Source organism: Meriones unguiculatus, chromosome 3 (genome assembly GCF_030254825.1).
Source record: "Meriones unguiculatus strain TT.TT164.6M chromosome 3, Bangor_MerUng_6.1, whole genome shotgun sequence".
Taxonomy (NCBI): domain Eukaryota; kingdom Metazoa; phylum Chordata; class Mammalia; order Rodentia; family Muridae; genus Meriones; species Meriones unguiculatus.
Genome location: NC_083351.1, coordinates 134381425 through 134399413, shown reverse-complemented (window position 1 = coordinate 134399413; position 17989 = coordinate 134381425). Strand labels below are relative to the sequence as shown.

Below are 17989 nucleotides of genomic sequence, written 5' to 3'. Positions count from 1 at the left end.
TCATCTCCTTCTTATATCAACAGGACCAAATCTAGTTGGGGTCACAAATTAGCTCATGTCTGCTGAGTCTCCACCTTTAGCCCCTTTCTTTTCAATTCTCATCCAGGCGAGCGCATATTCTCAGCCATTTATGCCACCCCCACTTCCTTCACTTCACGTTTCTTAACAAGCAGTACCACAGAAAAGCAAACAGTAAATAGTAAAACCTCCAGAGAGCCAAATAAACTACAAACAGAGAAAGCACAAAAGACAGCTGAGGAAGGCTTTCCAGAACTGAAGACCAAAAGAAAGATTGGGGGGAAAAACAAACAAACAAACAAATAAAACCAGGAGAACCTGGAGAACCACTTGCTAGAGTATAGAAGAGCCTGCGATCGCAGATAAAGAACGAGATGCTACAGACAAATGCACTGACACTGACCATTTCTTTCCTTTTTTTTTTTTTTTTTTGTTGGTTTGTTTTGTTTTTTTGAGACAAGATCTCTCTGTGTAGCCCTGGCTGTCCTAGACTTGATTTATATGCCAGGCTGGCCTTGAATTCAAGAGATCCACCTGCCTCTGCCTCCCTGGGATTACAGGCCTGTGCCACCGCACCAGGCTCTGATCACCATTTCTTAAGTCCCTATTAAAATAACCAAAACACACAGGCTTTAATCAAATCAGAAAACCTCACAGTGACCTGGGAACTCACATAACAGAATACCTCAGAGCATCAGTTTTGATAGCAGGAACCCCCTATCAGTGGACTGGGGAAAGGTATAGGGGAGAAAGGAGGGTGGGACCAGGAAGAAATGAGGGAGGGGGCTACAACTGGGATACAAAGTGAGTAAGTTGTAATAAATAATAATAAAGTTTAGGGCTGGAGAGATGGCTCAGAGGTTAAGAGCACTGGCTGTTCTTCCAAAGGTCCTGAGGTCAATTCCCAGGAATCACATGGTGGCTCACAACCATCTATAATGAGACCTGGTGCCCTCTTCTGGCATGCAGGCACACATGTAGGTAGAATACTGCATACATAGTAAATATATAAACAAATCTTAAAAAAAAAGAAAGAAAGAAAAGAATCCCTTCCTCACAACTCTACCCACCACTTACAGTGGGAGGTTTCAGTACAGATGCCAGCACAACTATAACAAAACATGTTACAAAAACATGATCCCAATGAGAAGGGCTGAGTGTTCCTTATCTGAAATGCTTCTGGAAGGAGCTATCTTGTCTTTAATCAAAAATCTTAAAATGTTCCAAAATAACCTGAAACTTTTTGAGTGTTGTGTTGTGACTCAAAAGGCCTCAGATCTCAGACCATTTCAAATAAGAGATGGTCAGCCATCTCTGTAGCCGAGGCTTACGAGTTACAGAAAAAAAAAAAAACAAAACAAAACAAAAAACCAGCCACGTATTATAATCAAAGCTGAAAAGCAGAGAGGTGTAAAGATTCATAGCATCCTATTCATTCATATATAAACAGAACACTCCCAAGCCAAGTCCCAACACTGTAGCTGTAGCGCTTTGTTTGGTTTGGTTCTGGGAGACAGGATGTCACTCTGTAGCAGAAGGTGACCTCCAACTCCCAGCCAGCCTTTTGAGTCCTGGCTCACAGGCTTGACCACTTCACTCCACAACCTGGATTTTACAACCTACCTTCTCAACTCACACACATATCCAAGCTTTGGAAAAAGGCCAAGAAAGCATAAAGATACACAAAACTACTACAGTAAACATTCTGGAACTTTCTCATCTGAGCTTTCCCCCTCTATTTTTTACTTTTTTTGAGACAAGGTCTCTATACATAGCCCAGGCTGTCCTACTCATTATGTAGGCCAGGCTGGCCTTGATCTCACAGAAATCTGACAGCCTCTGCAGGTAATTAAAAGCATATGCCAATACACCTGGCTTTATGATGTATAATCTTTTTACCTAAGCAATTTCCAATTAAAAAAACTTCCAAGACTTAAAAAAATCTTCACAAAACACTATTTATATTCTATACAATTCTATAAGACATGAGCACAACTTAACCACCTCCTCCCTCTGGTAGTTACCAGCAATAATAAAGTGAATACAGAAAGTATTTTTATAAAGCAGAAATTACAATGCATAAAATACAAGCATCAAACACAGCAAACGACGGCCACTGTCCTGCGGCTCTCCAGATCCACAGGGACTCTGTGAAGAGAATGAACCTTTTCCAGACACCAAGAACAGTTAAAGATCTGCAGCCTCACATGGTGTCAATGACAAATAAATTGCTGCACTGGGTTTCTGATTTCAACGACAAACCTATACATATCATACGCAAAATAAATCAAAATTTATTAACTAAATGCGTAACTTTTATTACAGGTCTACTGTAATTAAACAAATAAAATGCACTTAATACATAAGAGGAGAAAGTTGATCCAGATCAACTGCTTTAACCTTAAACTCAGAAAGCCCTTTAAGTTTGACCTCTCTCACATTTGAACTAAATAATCGACAGTACAGCCACGCTGCTCTCGAGATGGCTCAGAGCGTAAATGCACTTGCTGTCAAGCCCAACAACCTGAGGCCATGCAGGGTGGAATGAAAGAAGTGTCATGCATGCACACAAGCACACGAGGTAATAAAGAAGTACAATTACACAGCATTTATGGAATTTGAAGATCTGAAGGTAGGAAGCTGGGCCTAAGGCATGCTCCTATGTTTGCCTCTAAACCCCCACTAACACGGAAGGATGTTTTACAACTCACCAGACACGGTGGCACAAGCCTTTGATCCCAGCACAAGGGAAGTAGAGGTGCGCAGATTTCTTGTGAGTCTGAGGGACTCAGGTCTACATAGGGAATTCCAGGACAGCCAAGGGTACGTAGTGAGACTCTGTCTCCAAAGCTGTATCACACACACCATAAAATTTGGCCACTTAAAGTGTATTATTCAAAGATCTTTAGTATATTCAGAAATAGACTAGCATGATAACAAGGTCAATTTCAGAACATCCTCATTAACTAAAAAAGATATCTATTCCTTTCAAGCTATCACTTTCCTATAAACTCAGCACGTCCATCCCCATTTCTCCAAAGCCCCACTAATTTACTTTCTGTGTCTATACACTTGCCTATTTGGGATCATTCATTCATATACCTAACCTACTCAGTCATACAGTACGTGGTCCTTGGTATTAATATCTTAAACTTGATACTGTATTTTCAAGGTACAGCACACTGAGGTTCCCAAGGGAGGGGGGGGAAGCACACCTGCATTTAGTGTATGCAGTCATAGTGTATAAGACTGTTACAAACCAGAGACAAATTACTTTGAGGTCTTAGTCTCTTTGAAAGTTACTTAATGCTCACTTCTGTGTCTAATCTAATATCCCTGAATAAAAAAATTTTTAAATTGTATTAGTAGGTCACTAGTTTCCTCTAATCCCCAAAACCTAAGAAGCTGCAGGGTAGTGGTGGTGCACACCTTTGACCTCAGCACTTGGGAGGCAGAGGCAGGGGAATCTCTGAGTTTGAGGCCAGCCTGGTTTACAAAGTGAGTTCCAGGACTACACAGAGAAAACCTGTTCCGAAAATCCAAACAACCAAGCCAAACCAAAAACCAAAATCCTAAGAAAGCATTATGAAATAAGAAACCATCTGAAACCTATAGCCATTTCCTCTCTCTGCTGTACCCACCTGTAATCTCCAGCAATGACTCTGGCAAAAACACTTTATTCTGCAATGAGACCTCTTGCAACCACCTAATAGTAGGGCACACCTTTCAAGATGACCTCAGCATATGTTCCTGCGCCAATTTACATTTGCTTCAAGAATAAACTCATTCCCTTTGAAGTAAGATCTGTTTTGCATCAACAACTTATCATTAGCATGTGTCTATTTTATTCATCTCTACAGCCAGAATACCCCTTTTGATTGTTGGTGTCCATTTTATCTTCCTACTAGCCTTACAGGAAGATTACAGTTGCTCCACAGCCTCACCAATTTTTCACAGCCTTACCAGACTTTTCCAGTCTTCCTGGCTATCATGCAGTTTTGATCTGTAGTCTCCTTATAACCCAAATGCTGCTTCACATCTTTCACATGCTTGGGAGGCCAAACTCAGGTCTTCATGCTTACAACTGAGCTATGTCCAAGACTCCCCATTTTCTTGAAACATGAAAACTAGCAAAAAAGGCAATCTCTTTTAGAAACAGGGCAACCACTTCTTTAGTCATTTCACAGGCCCTTATTTACCAGAGACAGATCTAATAAAGGTAGGAAAGAAAGCCAGAATTCCTTCTGAGCAGACTACCGGAGCCAGATCTGGCCAGCGATCTACATGGGCACTAGGGAGCTGCAGGGAGGTGATGGTGGGTGGACGTGATCAACACACAGTTACAAAAAGTTTCAAGGAATAAAAAATATTATTTTAAAAAAGTCTAAGTGACCAATTGAGCTTAGCACACAAGCACACTAGGTAATAAAGAAGTACAATTACACAGCATTTATGGAATTTGAAGATCTGAAGGTAGGAAGCTGGGCCTAAGGCATGCTCCTATGTTTGCCTCTAAACCCCCACTAACGTGGAAGGACGTTAGAAAAAACATCCTTTTTTTTCTCACGGGAGAAAAAAGACAGGTAGCTCACCAGGCTAATGACAAGGACCAGTACACAGTCAATGTCAGAAAGGCATCTGACAGCATTCTTTAATGGCAAAAACTCAGCAAATTAAGAATAATAATAAAAAAGGCATCTTACACTAGACAGAAGTGTGCCTACAAATAGTGTCAAGCACACTCTTACCTAAAACCTGGTGGATGGCTCTAAATTCAGTGACAGAGCTGAAGGTGCACACTGGGGACACCTGGTCTTCAAAGCCTTCACCAATGCAGGGAAGGAGGGAAAGAAAGAGAGGAGCAGGAAGCGCTTATCAGTCTCTGGACAATTAAAAGCCCTACTGTGTGCTAATTAAAGACATCTTTTAAGAAATTAGAAGATGAACAACAGACAAGGCAAACATATTTGCAATAGGTATAGTCAATAAATAGCTATTGTCCAAATATACAAAGATCTCATGAAACTTGACAATAACCCAATTTTAAAATGGGCCAAAGCAAGCACTTCACCAGAGATATACAGACAACAAATTAGCATGAAAGATGCTGTCTCATCACACCAGGAAGATGTAAAACTAAAGCAAAGAGATAAACAACAGACATGTATTAAAACTATCAAAATTCAGAATAGCAACCATACCAAGTGTTGACAAGGATACAGAGCAACAGAAGGGCCTCACTGGGATGAGAATGCAGAATGAAGAGCTACTACAGAAGATGGCTTAGCTATTTCTTAGGCAACCAAACATACTTTCAGCAGGAAACTCAGCAACCACTCCTTTCTATTTATCCCAAGAAACTGAACATTCACAATAATGAACCTACAGTTTGGTCCTAACTGGCCAAACTTGGAAATAACCAAGATATTCTTCTTGTGCACTCAGCTAATGAAATATTCTTGCACTGAAAAGAAGTGGGCTCCAGGTCATGAAAGGCTATGGAGGAACTTTAAATGTACATTACTAACAGAAGGCGACAAGATAAAAAGGCACCCACTGTGTAACTCCAAGGACAGGTCCTGCTCTGCAGGCTGGGCAGGTTCTCACTGTTGAGCTGCACCATCTCCCAGTTCCCACCTGTTTGCACTTAATTACAAGCTGACTTTTTCCAAAGAGAGAACTATTGACCTAGAGTTTTATATCCAGTAAAAATTCCTCAAAATTAACTGAAATGTAAAAACAAAACAGCTCACAGGATCTTTTCCATAGTCATATAAACAGAGAATCTGACACCTAGCGGGCACAGTTTAGGAAATATAACATGGTCCTTCAGGAACAAGAAAATGATCCTGGGTAAAAGAATAAAAAACTTACAACTTTTTTGTTTTGTTTTTTAAGGCAGGGTTTCTCTTTGTAGCCTTGGCTGTCTTGGACTCACTTTGTAGACGAGGCTGGCCTGGAACTCACAGTGATCTGGCTGCCTCTGCCTTGGCTTGCACCACCATGCCCAGCTTACAAACCCTTAACCAAAGCCAATTTTACAAAGCTTGTAGGAATTTTGAGTTGATACAGAAAATCCACAGTACATGGAGCTAAGAGTTCTATGATCTATGCATTATTCTAGAAGTAGCAAGTACTTCCTGGCTTGAATAATTTAAAAACGTCATGGAGAAATCTCTGAAGGACATAAAAACAGTATATGTCTATCAACCTAATAAAGGAAACTGGAATAACGAAAAAATACTTTATCTGAAATAAAAAGGAGAAGTGCAAAGAGCAGGTAGGATAAAGGAAACCAAACATATATGGACTACATAGCAGACCGTATATGAAAAGACCAACCACCAGACTGGATTTTAAAATCCAACTTCTCGATGCTGCCAAAAGAGAAATTTAGAGCTGAGGATACAGCTCAACTGCCCAGCACACAGGTAATCTTGGGTTAAATCCTCAGCACACCCTGAGAGGTTTGGAAGGGATAAGAAGAAGAAGATCTTACGTAGATGTGGTGACACACCCCCTTTAAGCTCAGCACTTGGGAGGTAGAGGCAGAAGATGGAGGCTAGCCTGCTCTACATAGTAAAACCCTGTCTCAAAAACAATACAAAATAAAACAAGTGACCTACCCACTTCCACAACAAGCATCTTTTGAAGCACATTTAACAAAATAGATTGACACCAGGTCATAACTTGTTGACACAGTTCAAAGATTGAAATCTTATCAAGTATGTACTCCAATGACATTGGATTAAACACTACAAGAAAGATACCACTTCTGAAATGAACAAAAATATCTATTAATCATTTCACACACCCCCCACACACTGAGCTATCATATCATAGAGTGAAGAAGTCAGAGATAAACAGCTGCCAGCAGAGGGGGCTGGAGAGATGGTCCGGCTGTGAGGAGCACCCAAGATGCTCTGCAGAGGCTGAGTTTGGTTTCCCACCACAAAGCAGCTACCAGCCATCTGCAACTCTGTTTCCAGAGGATCCAGCACTCTGCCCTGGCCTCTATCAGCATCAGCATGCACATGGCGCACAAACATACATGCAGGCATTCATACACACAAAATAATAACATATCTTCCAAAAAACCAACAGATCAGCCGGGCATGGTGGTGCATGCTTTTAATTCCAGCACTCAGAGAAGCAGAGGCAGAAGATCACTGAGTTTGAGGCCAGCCTGGTCTACAGAGCTAGTTCCAGGACAGCCAGGGTTACTTAAAGAACCCCCCCAAAACAAAACAAAATAACAACAAACCCCCCAAAACAAACAAAAACCGAAGAGAGCACAAACTCAGATTCCATAAAGATTTCCTACAAATTAGCAAGAAATAACCCAAATGAACAGTGAAGGGGATCTTCCATGGCAGAAGAAGGTGCCCTTTCTTGCTCACAATCAGGTAACTATAAATGACAACCAGAGATGGCAGAATGTATGCAGTACATGCATACCACATGAATTGCAGGCTCAAGTGTGTTAGTCAGTTTTACAATCACATTTCATGGTAGACACTCAATTTGATTACCAAGACTTACAGTTTCACTATTTATCTAACAGGTTACATGTTCGTGGGTTTATTAAATTGCACTCAAGAAAGTTCCAAACACTATTGCTTGCTTTAACCAAACAGTGAAAACAACTAAAATGTTCCTCAATTGTACATTTGTTTAGTATAATACGACATTCAAAATAAATGAACAACAGCCATGTGCCATCATAGACAAACCAAAAGAAATCAGTTAGAATAGAAGATAAACTCTGGTTTTGTTGATATAAAATTGAAGAAAGGCAGAAGGGTAAAGCCTGCTTTCTGAAGGAGGGACTGGGGCCATGGCTCAGTAGCATACATGCCTAACAGCTGTGCGTCACCAGGCCCCACACTGAAATCTTACTACCTCATAAACTGAGAACACTACTTGCAGCCCCAGCACTCAGGGGGTCCAAGCAGGAGGACCAGAAGTTAAGGTCACCCTCATCCTTGGCTATCCAGAGTTCAAGGCCAGACAGTATAGACAAACCGTGAACTCCTGGTTCATTAAGAGACAGCACCCTAAAAACAGTAAGACAGAGCAACAAAGGAGTCAACCTCAACCTCTAGCCTCACATGCATGTACACACATGTACACGTGCCTGCACAAACACATAAAACTGTTTATGTTAATTATCATTTTATTGCACACCTATATTATTTTCTGGTACCATAACATCAATAAAAAACAAAAAGTGGAGTCCTGCTAGACACATGTGACGTCACCCTCTCTCAAAGAACTAAAGGCTGTTAACAATTATTGTCACAGACAAGAGACTCCAACCTCACTGAGCCTCTTGGTTTTAAGAGACACCTCAAGTTAAGTGTGAGGTTTCCATGGCACTTATGCCGACGGTCAGAAAATGGTGATGGGTGCAGCTGCTAAGAGCACTTGTCTGCCTTGGCTGGCTCTCACCACTTGGCTCTTAGAAAAGGCTTGGATATAGGGTTGACAAGATGGCCCAGCTAAGAGCTGGGAGCGCGTGCTGCAGAGGAGCAGAGCAGTTCTCAGAACCCCATCAAGCAGCTCACAGCTGCCTGCAACTCTAGCTTCAGGAAAACCAGACGTCCTCTGTGGGCACCTCCCATGTTTCCACTCTCACACACAAATAACAAAAATACATCTTCAAAATCTCCCAGCCCGGTGGTGTTAGAGCACATCTTTAATTCCAACACAAGTAGGTGGATTTCTCTGAGTTCCAAGGCCAGCCTGCTTTTATAGAGCGAGTTTCAGGACAGCCATCACTATACAGAGAAACCCTGTTGCATATGAAGGGTGTGTGTGTGTGTGTGTGTGTGTGTGTGTGTGTGTGTGCGCGCGCGAGCACGGGCACATGTCTATTTGAGAACTTGGTTTCAGCCTAGACACTGAACTGAAGAGAGTAAAAAGAAAGCAGAAACAACCAATACCAATTAATTGAAGTATTAAATCTATTCCTGGGGCTGGTGACATGGCTCAGCAGGTAAAAGCATTTGTCAGACCTGAGTTCAATTCTTGAAACTCACAATGTGAAGAGAACTGAGTCTCTGAAGTTGTCCTGTGACCTTAGCATGCATGTATATGAGTGTGCCTTAGCAAGCATGTGTACTAGTGCCTTCCAGTGTCTCTCATTTGCCACCATGTCCTTCCATCAGTAGCTGACTGTAATATGAAAAGATGAGTCAAAACAAACTTTCCTTCCCTAAGGCGCTACTGTACATTTTTGTTTTTTTTTTTGTTGTTGTTTGTTTGTTTTTGTTGTTTTTTTTTTTTAAATCACAGTAACCAAAAAAGTAAAAAGGTAGTTAACAGTATCACCGTGATGTTGGGTAGTCTTGGGAAGATCATGCAATAACTGTCTGCAACCCTCCAGGAGGACAGGTTTGTTATTAGCAACACCCGTGAAAGCCAGGGTCCGGGAGGAAAGAGCTGGTGACTGGGTGGCTTTCAGTGGCTGGGATGGAGGGAAGCCGTGCATAATGGTTTTAAGTTTCAATTCTGCAAGAGAGGATGAGCCCTGAAAAAGACAGTGCTTACAGTTGAATTTACTGTCAGCTATGCACCTGACAGACAACCAAGACTGTAAAAAACAGGCTCAGAGATGCTAAGTGGCTGACAGTGCAATGCTCTTGTAGAGGAATTCTATCAGGTGGCCCACAACTACCTGTAACTCCGGCTCTAAGGGCTCTGCCACCACTGGTCTTTTCTCTGCATTTATGTGCACACACTACATACCCATCCAAATGCAGGCATGCATACATACATTCACACAATTTAAATAAAGAACTAAAACAAAAGTTTTTCTTTTACCTGAACAAATGTAAGTAGTTCAGGTTTACTGTTTGCTAAGAAAATTACATTTGTTCCTTTTTCTTTTTTTTTAAGAACTATTTTTTTTTTCCTGTGGTGTTTTGCCTGGATGTATGTCTGTGTATCTCATGTGTGCCTGGTGCCTGTGAAGGGCAGAAGAGCTTGTTGGATCCTTAGATACTAGTTACAGAAGGTTGTGAGCCACCATGTGATGCTGGAGATCTGATCCAGGTGCTCTTAATGGCTTAGTCCTCCTCTAGGCCCCCTCTCACCATTTCTACTAGGCCATACTTTTACATGGCAAAAGATTTCCAGTTAGCACTGTAACATCCATAAAGGGCTACAGGTTGTTTCAGGTTGACTCTGAAAGACAGAGAGACAAGAACTGCCCTGCCATGGTTGCTGGCCTTTGTCTAAGGAACCCATTTAAGTAATAGCTTCTTCACTTTTAGGAACTGTTGAAGTAGTTTAATAGTGCTGGCTTGAAATCTACCATTGTATGTAAGAATATTTACTACACACAAACAAATAAACACTGCAAATCAGTGCTGTTTTTCCTGGAGAACTAGTTGACAGTCATTTGCCAGTTTAACATGGACTCTGCAAAAAAACTGATTTCTCTACACATCTGAAAATGTATCAAAGGCCAGTGAGATGGCTCAGCAAGAGCTTGCTGCCAGCCCTCAAGACCGAGTTTGATCCATAGGACTGACAAGGTGGAAGGAGAGAGAAGCAATCCCTACAGTATGTTCTCTGACTTTCATATATGTGCCCTCGTACACATACCTATACATACCAAAGACAAATGTAACAAAATAACTAAGCTCTATACAAAATGAAGGCTTTATCAATGGTGGCTTCCTCTTCTGTGCCTCAGGAGCCTGGACCCCACACCCTCTACCTACCTGAGGACTGTCACATAGTCCTTAGAGACATTACAGGTTCAACTTCCTTTCTCCCGGTAAGAACTGGATCAGAAAGCACCTGGGATTCCTGGAATGCCTCTCCATGCAAACTGTACTTGAGTATCTTAAGGCCCCAGCCGATGATGTATACCCATCCTGGAAATCCCTACTCCCTACCTGGGGTTCTACTTAACCCCTGTTCATCCCAAATAAAGTTGAACTTCCTTGCTGAAGCTGGTCCCGCCTCTGCTGCCCTTGCCTTCATGGACTGGGTGCTACTACTACCCAAGCCTCACAGCTGAAGAACCAACACCCCGAGTTGCTCTGATGAGCACGCACATACGCACTCTCACATACACACTCATACATACACATGCAAAATTAAAAATATTTTAAAGAGTTGAGCTTTAATCTCAGTACTCGGGAGGAGGATCTCTGAGTTTGAGGTCAGCCTGGTCTACATCGAAAGTTATAGGACAGCCAAGGGCTACATAGAGAGACCCTGTCTCAAAACAAACAAACAAACAAAACAAAACAAAACAAACAAACAAAAAAGAGTTCTGAGCTAGGAGAATGGGTAAATTAAGGAAGAGAACCTTATAATGAGGTTTCCAGAGAACTGTAGCCATTTCTATGTTTCACTCAGTAAAGTTTCCACAAAGGGCATTTAATATTAAATATATATTACTGTGCAGAATGTTCCCAATTCATGCACAAACACACTGTTTATGGAGTCTATACTAAGCACCAGGCTCTAAGAACAAAACAGTAATAATCATAATCCCTTCTGAGTAGAGATACATTAAATAATCATTACTATGTGATTTTTGAACTATAATAAATTATGATACACAATACCAATGGCACTGTGAGAAAATGCAACAGGTGACCCCAGTCTAGCATGGGCAATCAGGGATATTTCTTTGAGAAACTGACCTCTGTTCTGCAATTTAAAGGATTGGTAGAAGCCAACAGAGAGTAGGAAGCAGGCCAGAACAAGCTGTACAAAAGTCCTAAGGCAGAGGGTAAATGTACTAACAGGTCAAGGAATTACAAAGACAGTGTGGCTAACCAAAATGATCAAGGAGAAAGATATCATCAACAGTGGAGAAGTGGCAGAAACCATCAAGGAGCCCTACCACCAACTCAGATTTTAGACCTTTAGTTTTATGCAGAACGATAACATCTGATTAACAATTTTCAGATAATAATCTTGGAATAAGTGAGGGGTGAAATACAGAAGTCAGGGAGTACCAGCAAGCTGCAATGTAATTTCCAGGGAAGAAAGAATGGCAACTTGGTGAGGACAGTCCTCAAATGTCCTGACTTTTCTCTTAATTACATCATTACGGCAATTTACTCAGGATACCATTTCAACCAAGAGTTGTTTATATAAATCAACTACTGATACTATACTGGATATTAAAACTTAAAAATCAAACTGGGCAGAGTCAGGTAGATCTCTTATGAGTCTGAGGCCAACCTGGTCTACAGAGGGAGTTTCAGGACAGCCAGAGCTACACAGCTCAATACAAAATAAACCCAAAACCCAAACCAACCAAATAAGCTACCCCCCAAAAATACCTTAAAATCTAAAATGTTAATTAAAAATTATCTCTTTCCATATTACTACAGTCTTAATTTCCTAGTAAAGAAAGCTATAATTTCCAAGTAAAGAAAGTTGGCCCAGGGGCTAGAGAGATGGCTCAGGGTTAAAAGTACTGGCTGTTTTTCCAGAGGACCTGGGTTCTCAGCACCCACATAATGGCTCACAATCACCTGTAACTCCAGTGTCAGAGGATCTAGCACCCTTTTCTTGCCTCCACAGGCACCAGGCAAATATGGTACATAGACATATATGCAGGCAAAACACCCATACACATAAATTTTTAAAAAGCTTTTTAAAAAGTATGGCACCATTTTGAATTGAGTTTTATGTTCATATTGTTGTAGGTAGAAGGAAGACACATAGGCCAAGATGCACAAGTGGAAATTAGAGGACAACTTCTGAGAAGACAGTTCTCTCCTTCCACCATGAGTAGCTGGGACTCACAATTCAGGTGCCAGGATGGACAAGCCCCTCCCTTTATCCACCAAGCCATCTACTCAGCCCAATTTGCAAAATCACTTTAATTTAATAGATGTATCTTAGTGATTCACAAGAGCCATAGGACGGCTACTAATCAAAGAGAGTCAATAGCAAGTGTCAATAAGAAAGCAGTAACTGGAACAGCCTGTTTAGAAAATACTTTGGCAATTCCCCAAAGACTTAAACATACAGTTACCATGTGATCCAGAAATTCTACTTCTAGGTCTACACCCAAGAAAAATGAAACCATATGTGAATCATGAGTGTTCACGGAGACACTATTCATAACAGAAACAGAAATTTACATGTCCAGCCGGGGATGAAGAAATAAGATGCGGTGCACATCCATATAGTGACATATTACTGAGCAGTAATAAGTAAGTGAGACAGTTGAGCAGGTAAAGGTGTTTGTCATCACACCTTGGCACCATGAGTTCAATCATTAGGACCTGCACATTATCTTCTGATACCCCCCCAAACATATACATATGAAATAAATAACTGCTAGATTACAGTTCAGATGATCCATGAAAGCATCATAAAATAGACACAATACAAATCCATAATCCTAACCCTGGAAAGGCTGAGGCAGACAGAAGACAGCAAACGAAGGCTAGCCTGGGCTCTACGGGAGAGCTTGCTTCAAAAACTACAACAAGGAAGTGTATAGTTTCTTTTGGGGGTGATGGTTACATAAGCCTATGAATGCTCTTTTTAAAAAGACATCACTTATGGCTTAAAGACAAATGAGTTGTCTCTGAAGTTTTAGGTTGCACTGTTAAAGAAAAGTTAAGCAGCCTCTGCTAATTAGAATCACTAAATCAGTTCTTTGGCAATTCGTTAGATCATGCAAAACACTAATTTAAGAGACACCCTTTTCCCTTAGTATATATATCCTGTAATACTGGTTCACCCAGCCTTCTGCATAAGATATTGTCCAGAATAATACAACAGAAGCCACAGAAATTATTTCAAACATTCAAACAGACATCCTGGAAAGGAGAGACTGAGAATAGCGTGATGGTAAAGACAGGACAAGAAGCCCTGGGTTCAATCCAAATTCACATTCACACATTATTTAATGTAGTATGTGCAAAATGTTATCTTAACATATACTAGCTCTAAAATCTATTAGGCCTTTAAAAATACTGAATTTCCCAAATCTGGCTGATATTTTATAGCTACAATACAGCTGAGGTCAGTGAAACTACACTTTCCCTAGCTCAGCTTCCACATATGGCTCTTAGCATCAAGATGAGCAGGGGGATTCCATACCCACCCTGCATGGCTTAATGCCAATGTTATTTGTGATAAACCTGGAAGTACTGTAACCTCCCCCATCAAGGAAAGGCCCACAGTCAAAAGTTAGGCACACAATCCCCTCCACCCTCTACACCAGTTCACACACGCTTCTCTACCTTGCCTTTGACACAAAATCCTGAAATTCTCAAAGCTGCCTGCAATCGTTCATAATCAGGAGCAGAAAAACAGCCTCCTATATTGCCTTTTTAGAATCTATGTTATAAAAACCACTTATTAATAAAACCATTGTGGAACATAAACTGTTCCAGTTACCCATAAACAGCAAATTAAACATTACACAATTAATTCTAGCTACTCCATGAAAAACATTTTGCTCTAATTTGGGTAAAGTTCAGGCTTTATTAACATATATCAAATAAGTAATATTCATTAAATACCAACTGTACATAGCACTATATAAAAAAATCTTGTTTCTATTTGTTGGTTACACACAAAAAGAATTAGCTGGGCCTGGTGGCACACACCTTTAATGCCAGCATTCAGGAGGCAGAGGAAGACAGCTATAAGTTCCAGACCAGCCTGCTCTAAATAGTGAAACCCTTCCCCAAAATTAAATTAAAAAATAAAAATAACCACCCGAATTTACAAATTACCAAGAAGGCTTAAGATAATTTCACCTAATTAGTAACATATTTATATAAATTTCAGTACAATGTCTTAGCCTACACTACACAGATACACTGGTATTTTATATAGAAAATGGGGAATGGAAGCTGTGGCGATGGCTCAGTGGGTAAAGCACTTGCCACACAAATGTACGGAGGACCTAAATTCAAAACCCCACATCATGTAATGCCAGATCTTTAATCAAAGATCATGCAAGGGCTGTAACAGACAGAATCCTTGATTATGAAACAAACAAGGAGACCCTATCACTAAACAAGGTGGAAGGCAAAGACTGATGATACCTGAGGCTGTCCTCTGACCTCCAGTCGTAAGCCTCTGTCTGGTATGTTTCCCCCACTCCCCAGAGGATTTCCTGCCATAATGAACCCATTACTTTGTGTGCTAACTTAAATAACACATTTTTAATGTGATTTGCCTAACAACACAAGCCTTCAATATATTCTTTTCCTCTTTCCCCTCTCCCAGATTAAGAATTTTCAGAATCAAATGTCTTCCAATGCCAGCCATTTGAGGGGATGTGGGGGTGCACTGGGGATTCAACCCAGGCTCCTGAACCCTATGACCTCAGCCCCATTCACAAGCATTATTATTATGCATTTTAAAGAAAATCACTATCATCAAGTATTACTCAGAAACAAACTTTATAGCAAATAGCAAACCTAGTAAGTTCCTTAAGAAAAGTCTAAGTTACAAAATTGTAGACCTTTTCTTGTGCTGTGAATAGACTTTCACAAATAGGGCCTCTGAAATCTGCTTCATCTTATTCTTGTGCATGTTTCTGAGTATCCTGCCTTAACTTATCCAGCAGTTTGATGTGTTTTTAGCTTGTGGTGTGGGGTTAAGCTTTCAACTTTTATCACATTTTCTGCTCCCAGAGAATATAACACACAAAACTTTAAACATTAACCAACATCAAAATAAGTTACCAGGCCAGCCTGGTCTACACAGTGAGTTCTAGGACGGCTGGGGCTACATGGTGAATATCTGTATTTAAAAACCCAAAACCCAAGCTGGGCGTGGTACAACTTTGATGCCTGCACTTAGGGAGGCAGAGACAGGCAGATCTCTGAGTTCCAGGCCAGCCTTGTAGGTTCAAGGCTACATGGAGAAACCCTGTCTCGAAAAACCAAACCAATCAAACAAACAAAAACAAAACAGAATTACTCTAATGCACATAAAAGCATACAGTCTCAAAAATATTTATATGAGACTGTTCACAGGAACTGCAAAGAGCTGAAAAAGATGACCCTGGGCTGTAATTATGGCACATTCATACGGTAATGTACACACATGCTGGAAAATATAAAATGCTAAAGTTTTTTTAATAGCTGCGTTAATAAACAAAGTACGATGATTCAGTCAGCAAGTTTCTCTCAGCTGATGCCACACGCCCTCTTGCTTTACACACACACACACACACACACACACACACACGCTCGGCGACTTCACCTTTGGAACCAGATAAACCCTGAGAGAATTTAAAGGTACATTCCAGCGGTTGTTTGCTCCCTTGCCTAAAACTGTGTATGTTTGAGGCTGTCAACAATTCAAGTGCTCTAGAATGTGTTGAAAAAAATTAATTTGATAAATTCTACCAAGGCTCTTAATTAACTGCAAGATTTGTTTTCCTGAACAGACTGTAAAGCAATCATTTGATTGGTAAGATTTCCCATTAACAGCATTTTTTTTTCTCGCGCTCGGTTGCAACCACCAATAACCCAGCCAGGGATCGCTCTCGTCTCCCTTAAAATCAAACAAAAAACCCTACCCAATGACTGGCAGCTAAGCGATGACGGATGTACTGAAACAGAAACAGCAAGCGCCTGTGAATCAAAGTCACTTACTTTTCTCCTTCTGGCGTGAGCTATTAAAATGTGACCGAACACAACTTCCACGTCATATTTTTTTTTTTTCATATAAAAGGCCGGAGGGTGGGAGAGACTTCAGCATTCAAACCCGAGGACCAGCCCTCCACGTGCTCCACACCCCCAAACCTCTCCAATGCGCGAGCAGGGAAAACAATGACCCCCACCCAGCCTGGCCCAAGGCCGAGCGCCGCCCGCGCCCAGCCTCCCCACCGTGCCCGGCTCCTTTGTGAGAAGTGGGGGCCCGGGGCCCGGAGCTCGGCGGCCGCGGCGCGGCCCGGCCCCGCACTAGCTCACGCAGCCGAACCTGGCGGGGCCTGAGCGGAGCTCGTGGGGGGCCGTCGGCAGGCCAGGCCGCCCCTCCGCCGCCCTTCCCACCCCGCCGGCGACAAGGCGGAGGGGGGGGAAGGGGAGCCCGGGCCGGGGCCTCACCTGCTGGACCGAGCTGTTCTCGGGCACAGCGAACTCCTCCTTCTCTTTCGGCGTCTTCACCGTGACCTTCATGATCTTGGGCTCCGCGGGGCCGCCGTCGGCCGCGCCGTCCTGCGCGCCCGGTGGGCCGCCGCTCTCCGCGCTCTCGGCCATGGCGGTGACTCAGGCGAGCGGGACGCTGAGGGGCGCTTGCGGCCGGGTCCGCGAGGCGCGACAGCTTGCGCGGTCACCGCGGGTGCGTGGACGCGGGCTGCCCGCTGCAGGCCCGGGTGGGCGATCGGCTGCGTGTGGACGCGGGGACTGTCTCCGCGCCGCCGCCGCCGCCGCCGCTGCCGCCGCCGCTTCCTCCTCCCGCTCCTCCCCCACGGTCGTCGCCGGCGCGCGCGGGGCACGCTGGGTAACGCGCTGGCCGCGCCGCCGGCTCCTGGCGAGCGGCTGCGCGAGGCACGCCGGGTAGCGCGTCGGCGAAGCTGCGGGCCCTGCGCGGGGCTCGGCCCCTGCCCGGCTGGTGGGCGCGGCGCGGGCTCCTCCGGTTCGAAGGAGCGCTGTGCCCGGCGGGAGAACAGAACTCGCTTTGCTCCCCCGGTTGAAAGAGTCTAAACGTGGTTTCTGAAGGCACCATGATGGTGCGCCGACGTGACGTCACGGCCAGCGAACTTGGTAGAAACGGCCCGGCCCATTGGCGCTCGCTGGTGCCGGTGTCCTCCCGACCTGGTCCCCGTGGGCGTCGGCTTATGAAATAGCGGCGAGATACTCTGTTTTAATAAGCGTGCTGTTTGCCCGGATGGAAGAGCTGGGGGTTGGCCTGTCTTGTGCTAAGGGCTTGAGAGCTAAGTCAGCGGAGGAGAAGGGTCTTCGAATGAACGCCAGGAACACGAAACGTGCCAGCGAACAACCCGCGCATT

At 42.9% G+C, this 17989-nt stretch overlaps 1 protein-coding gene across 2 annotated transcripts in view; it reads right to left on the bottom strand.

Moving 5' to 3' along the window:
• The window catches only part of Ubqln1 (ubiquilin 1), a 38819-nt gene extending 21339 nt beyond the window's left edge, over positions 1 to 17480 (bottom strand). For both annotated transcript variants that reach the window (XM_021654290.2, XM_021654291.2), the window contains exon 1: positions 17085 to 17480. In XM_021654290.2, coding sequence (XP_021509965.2) covers positions 17085 to 17237 — 153 coding nt within the window. In that variant the 5' untranslated portion in view covers positions 17238 to 17480. The remainder of the gene's footprint in view (positions 1 to 17084) is intronic.
• Positions 17481 to 17989: the final 509 nt, after the last annotated feature.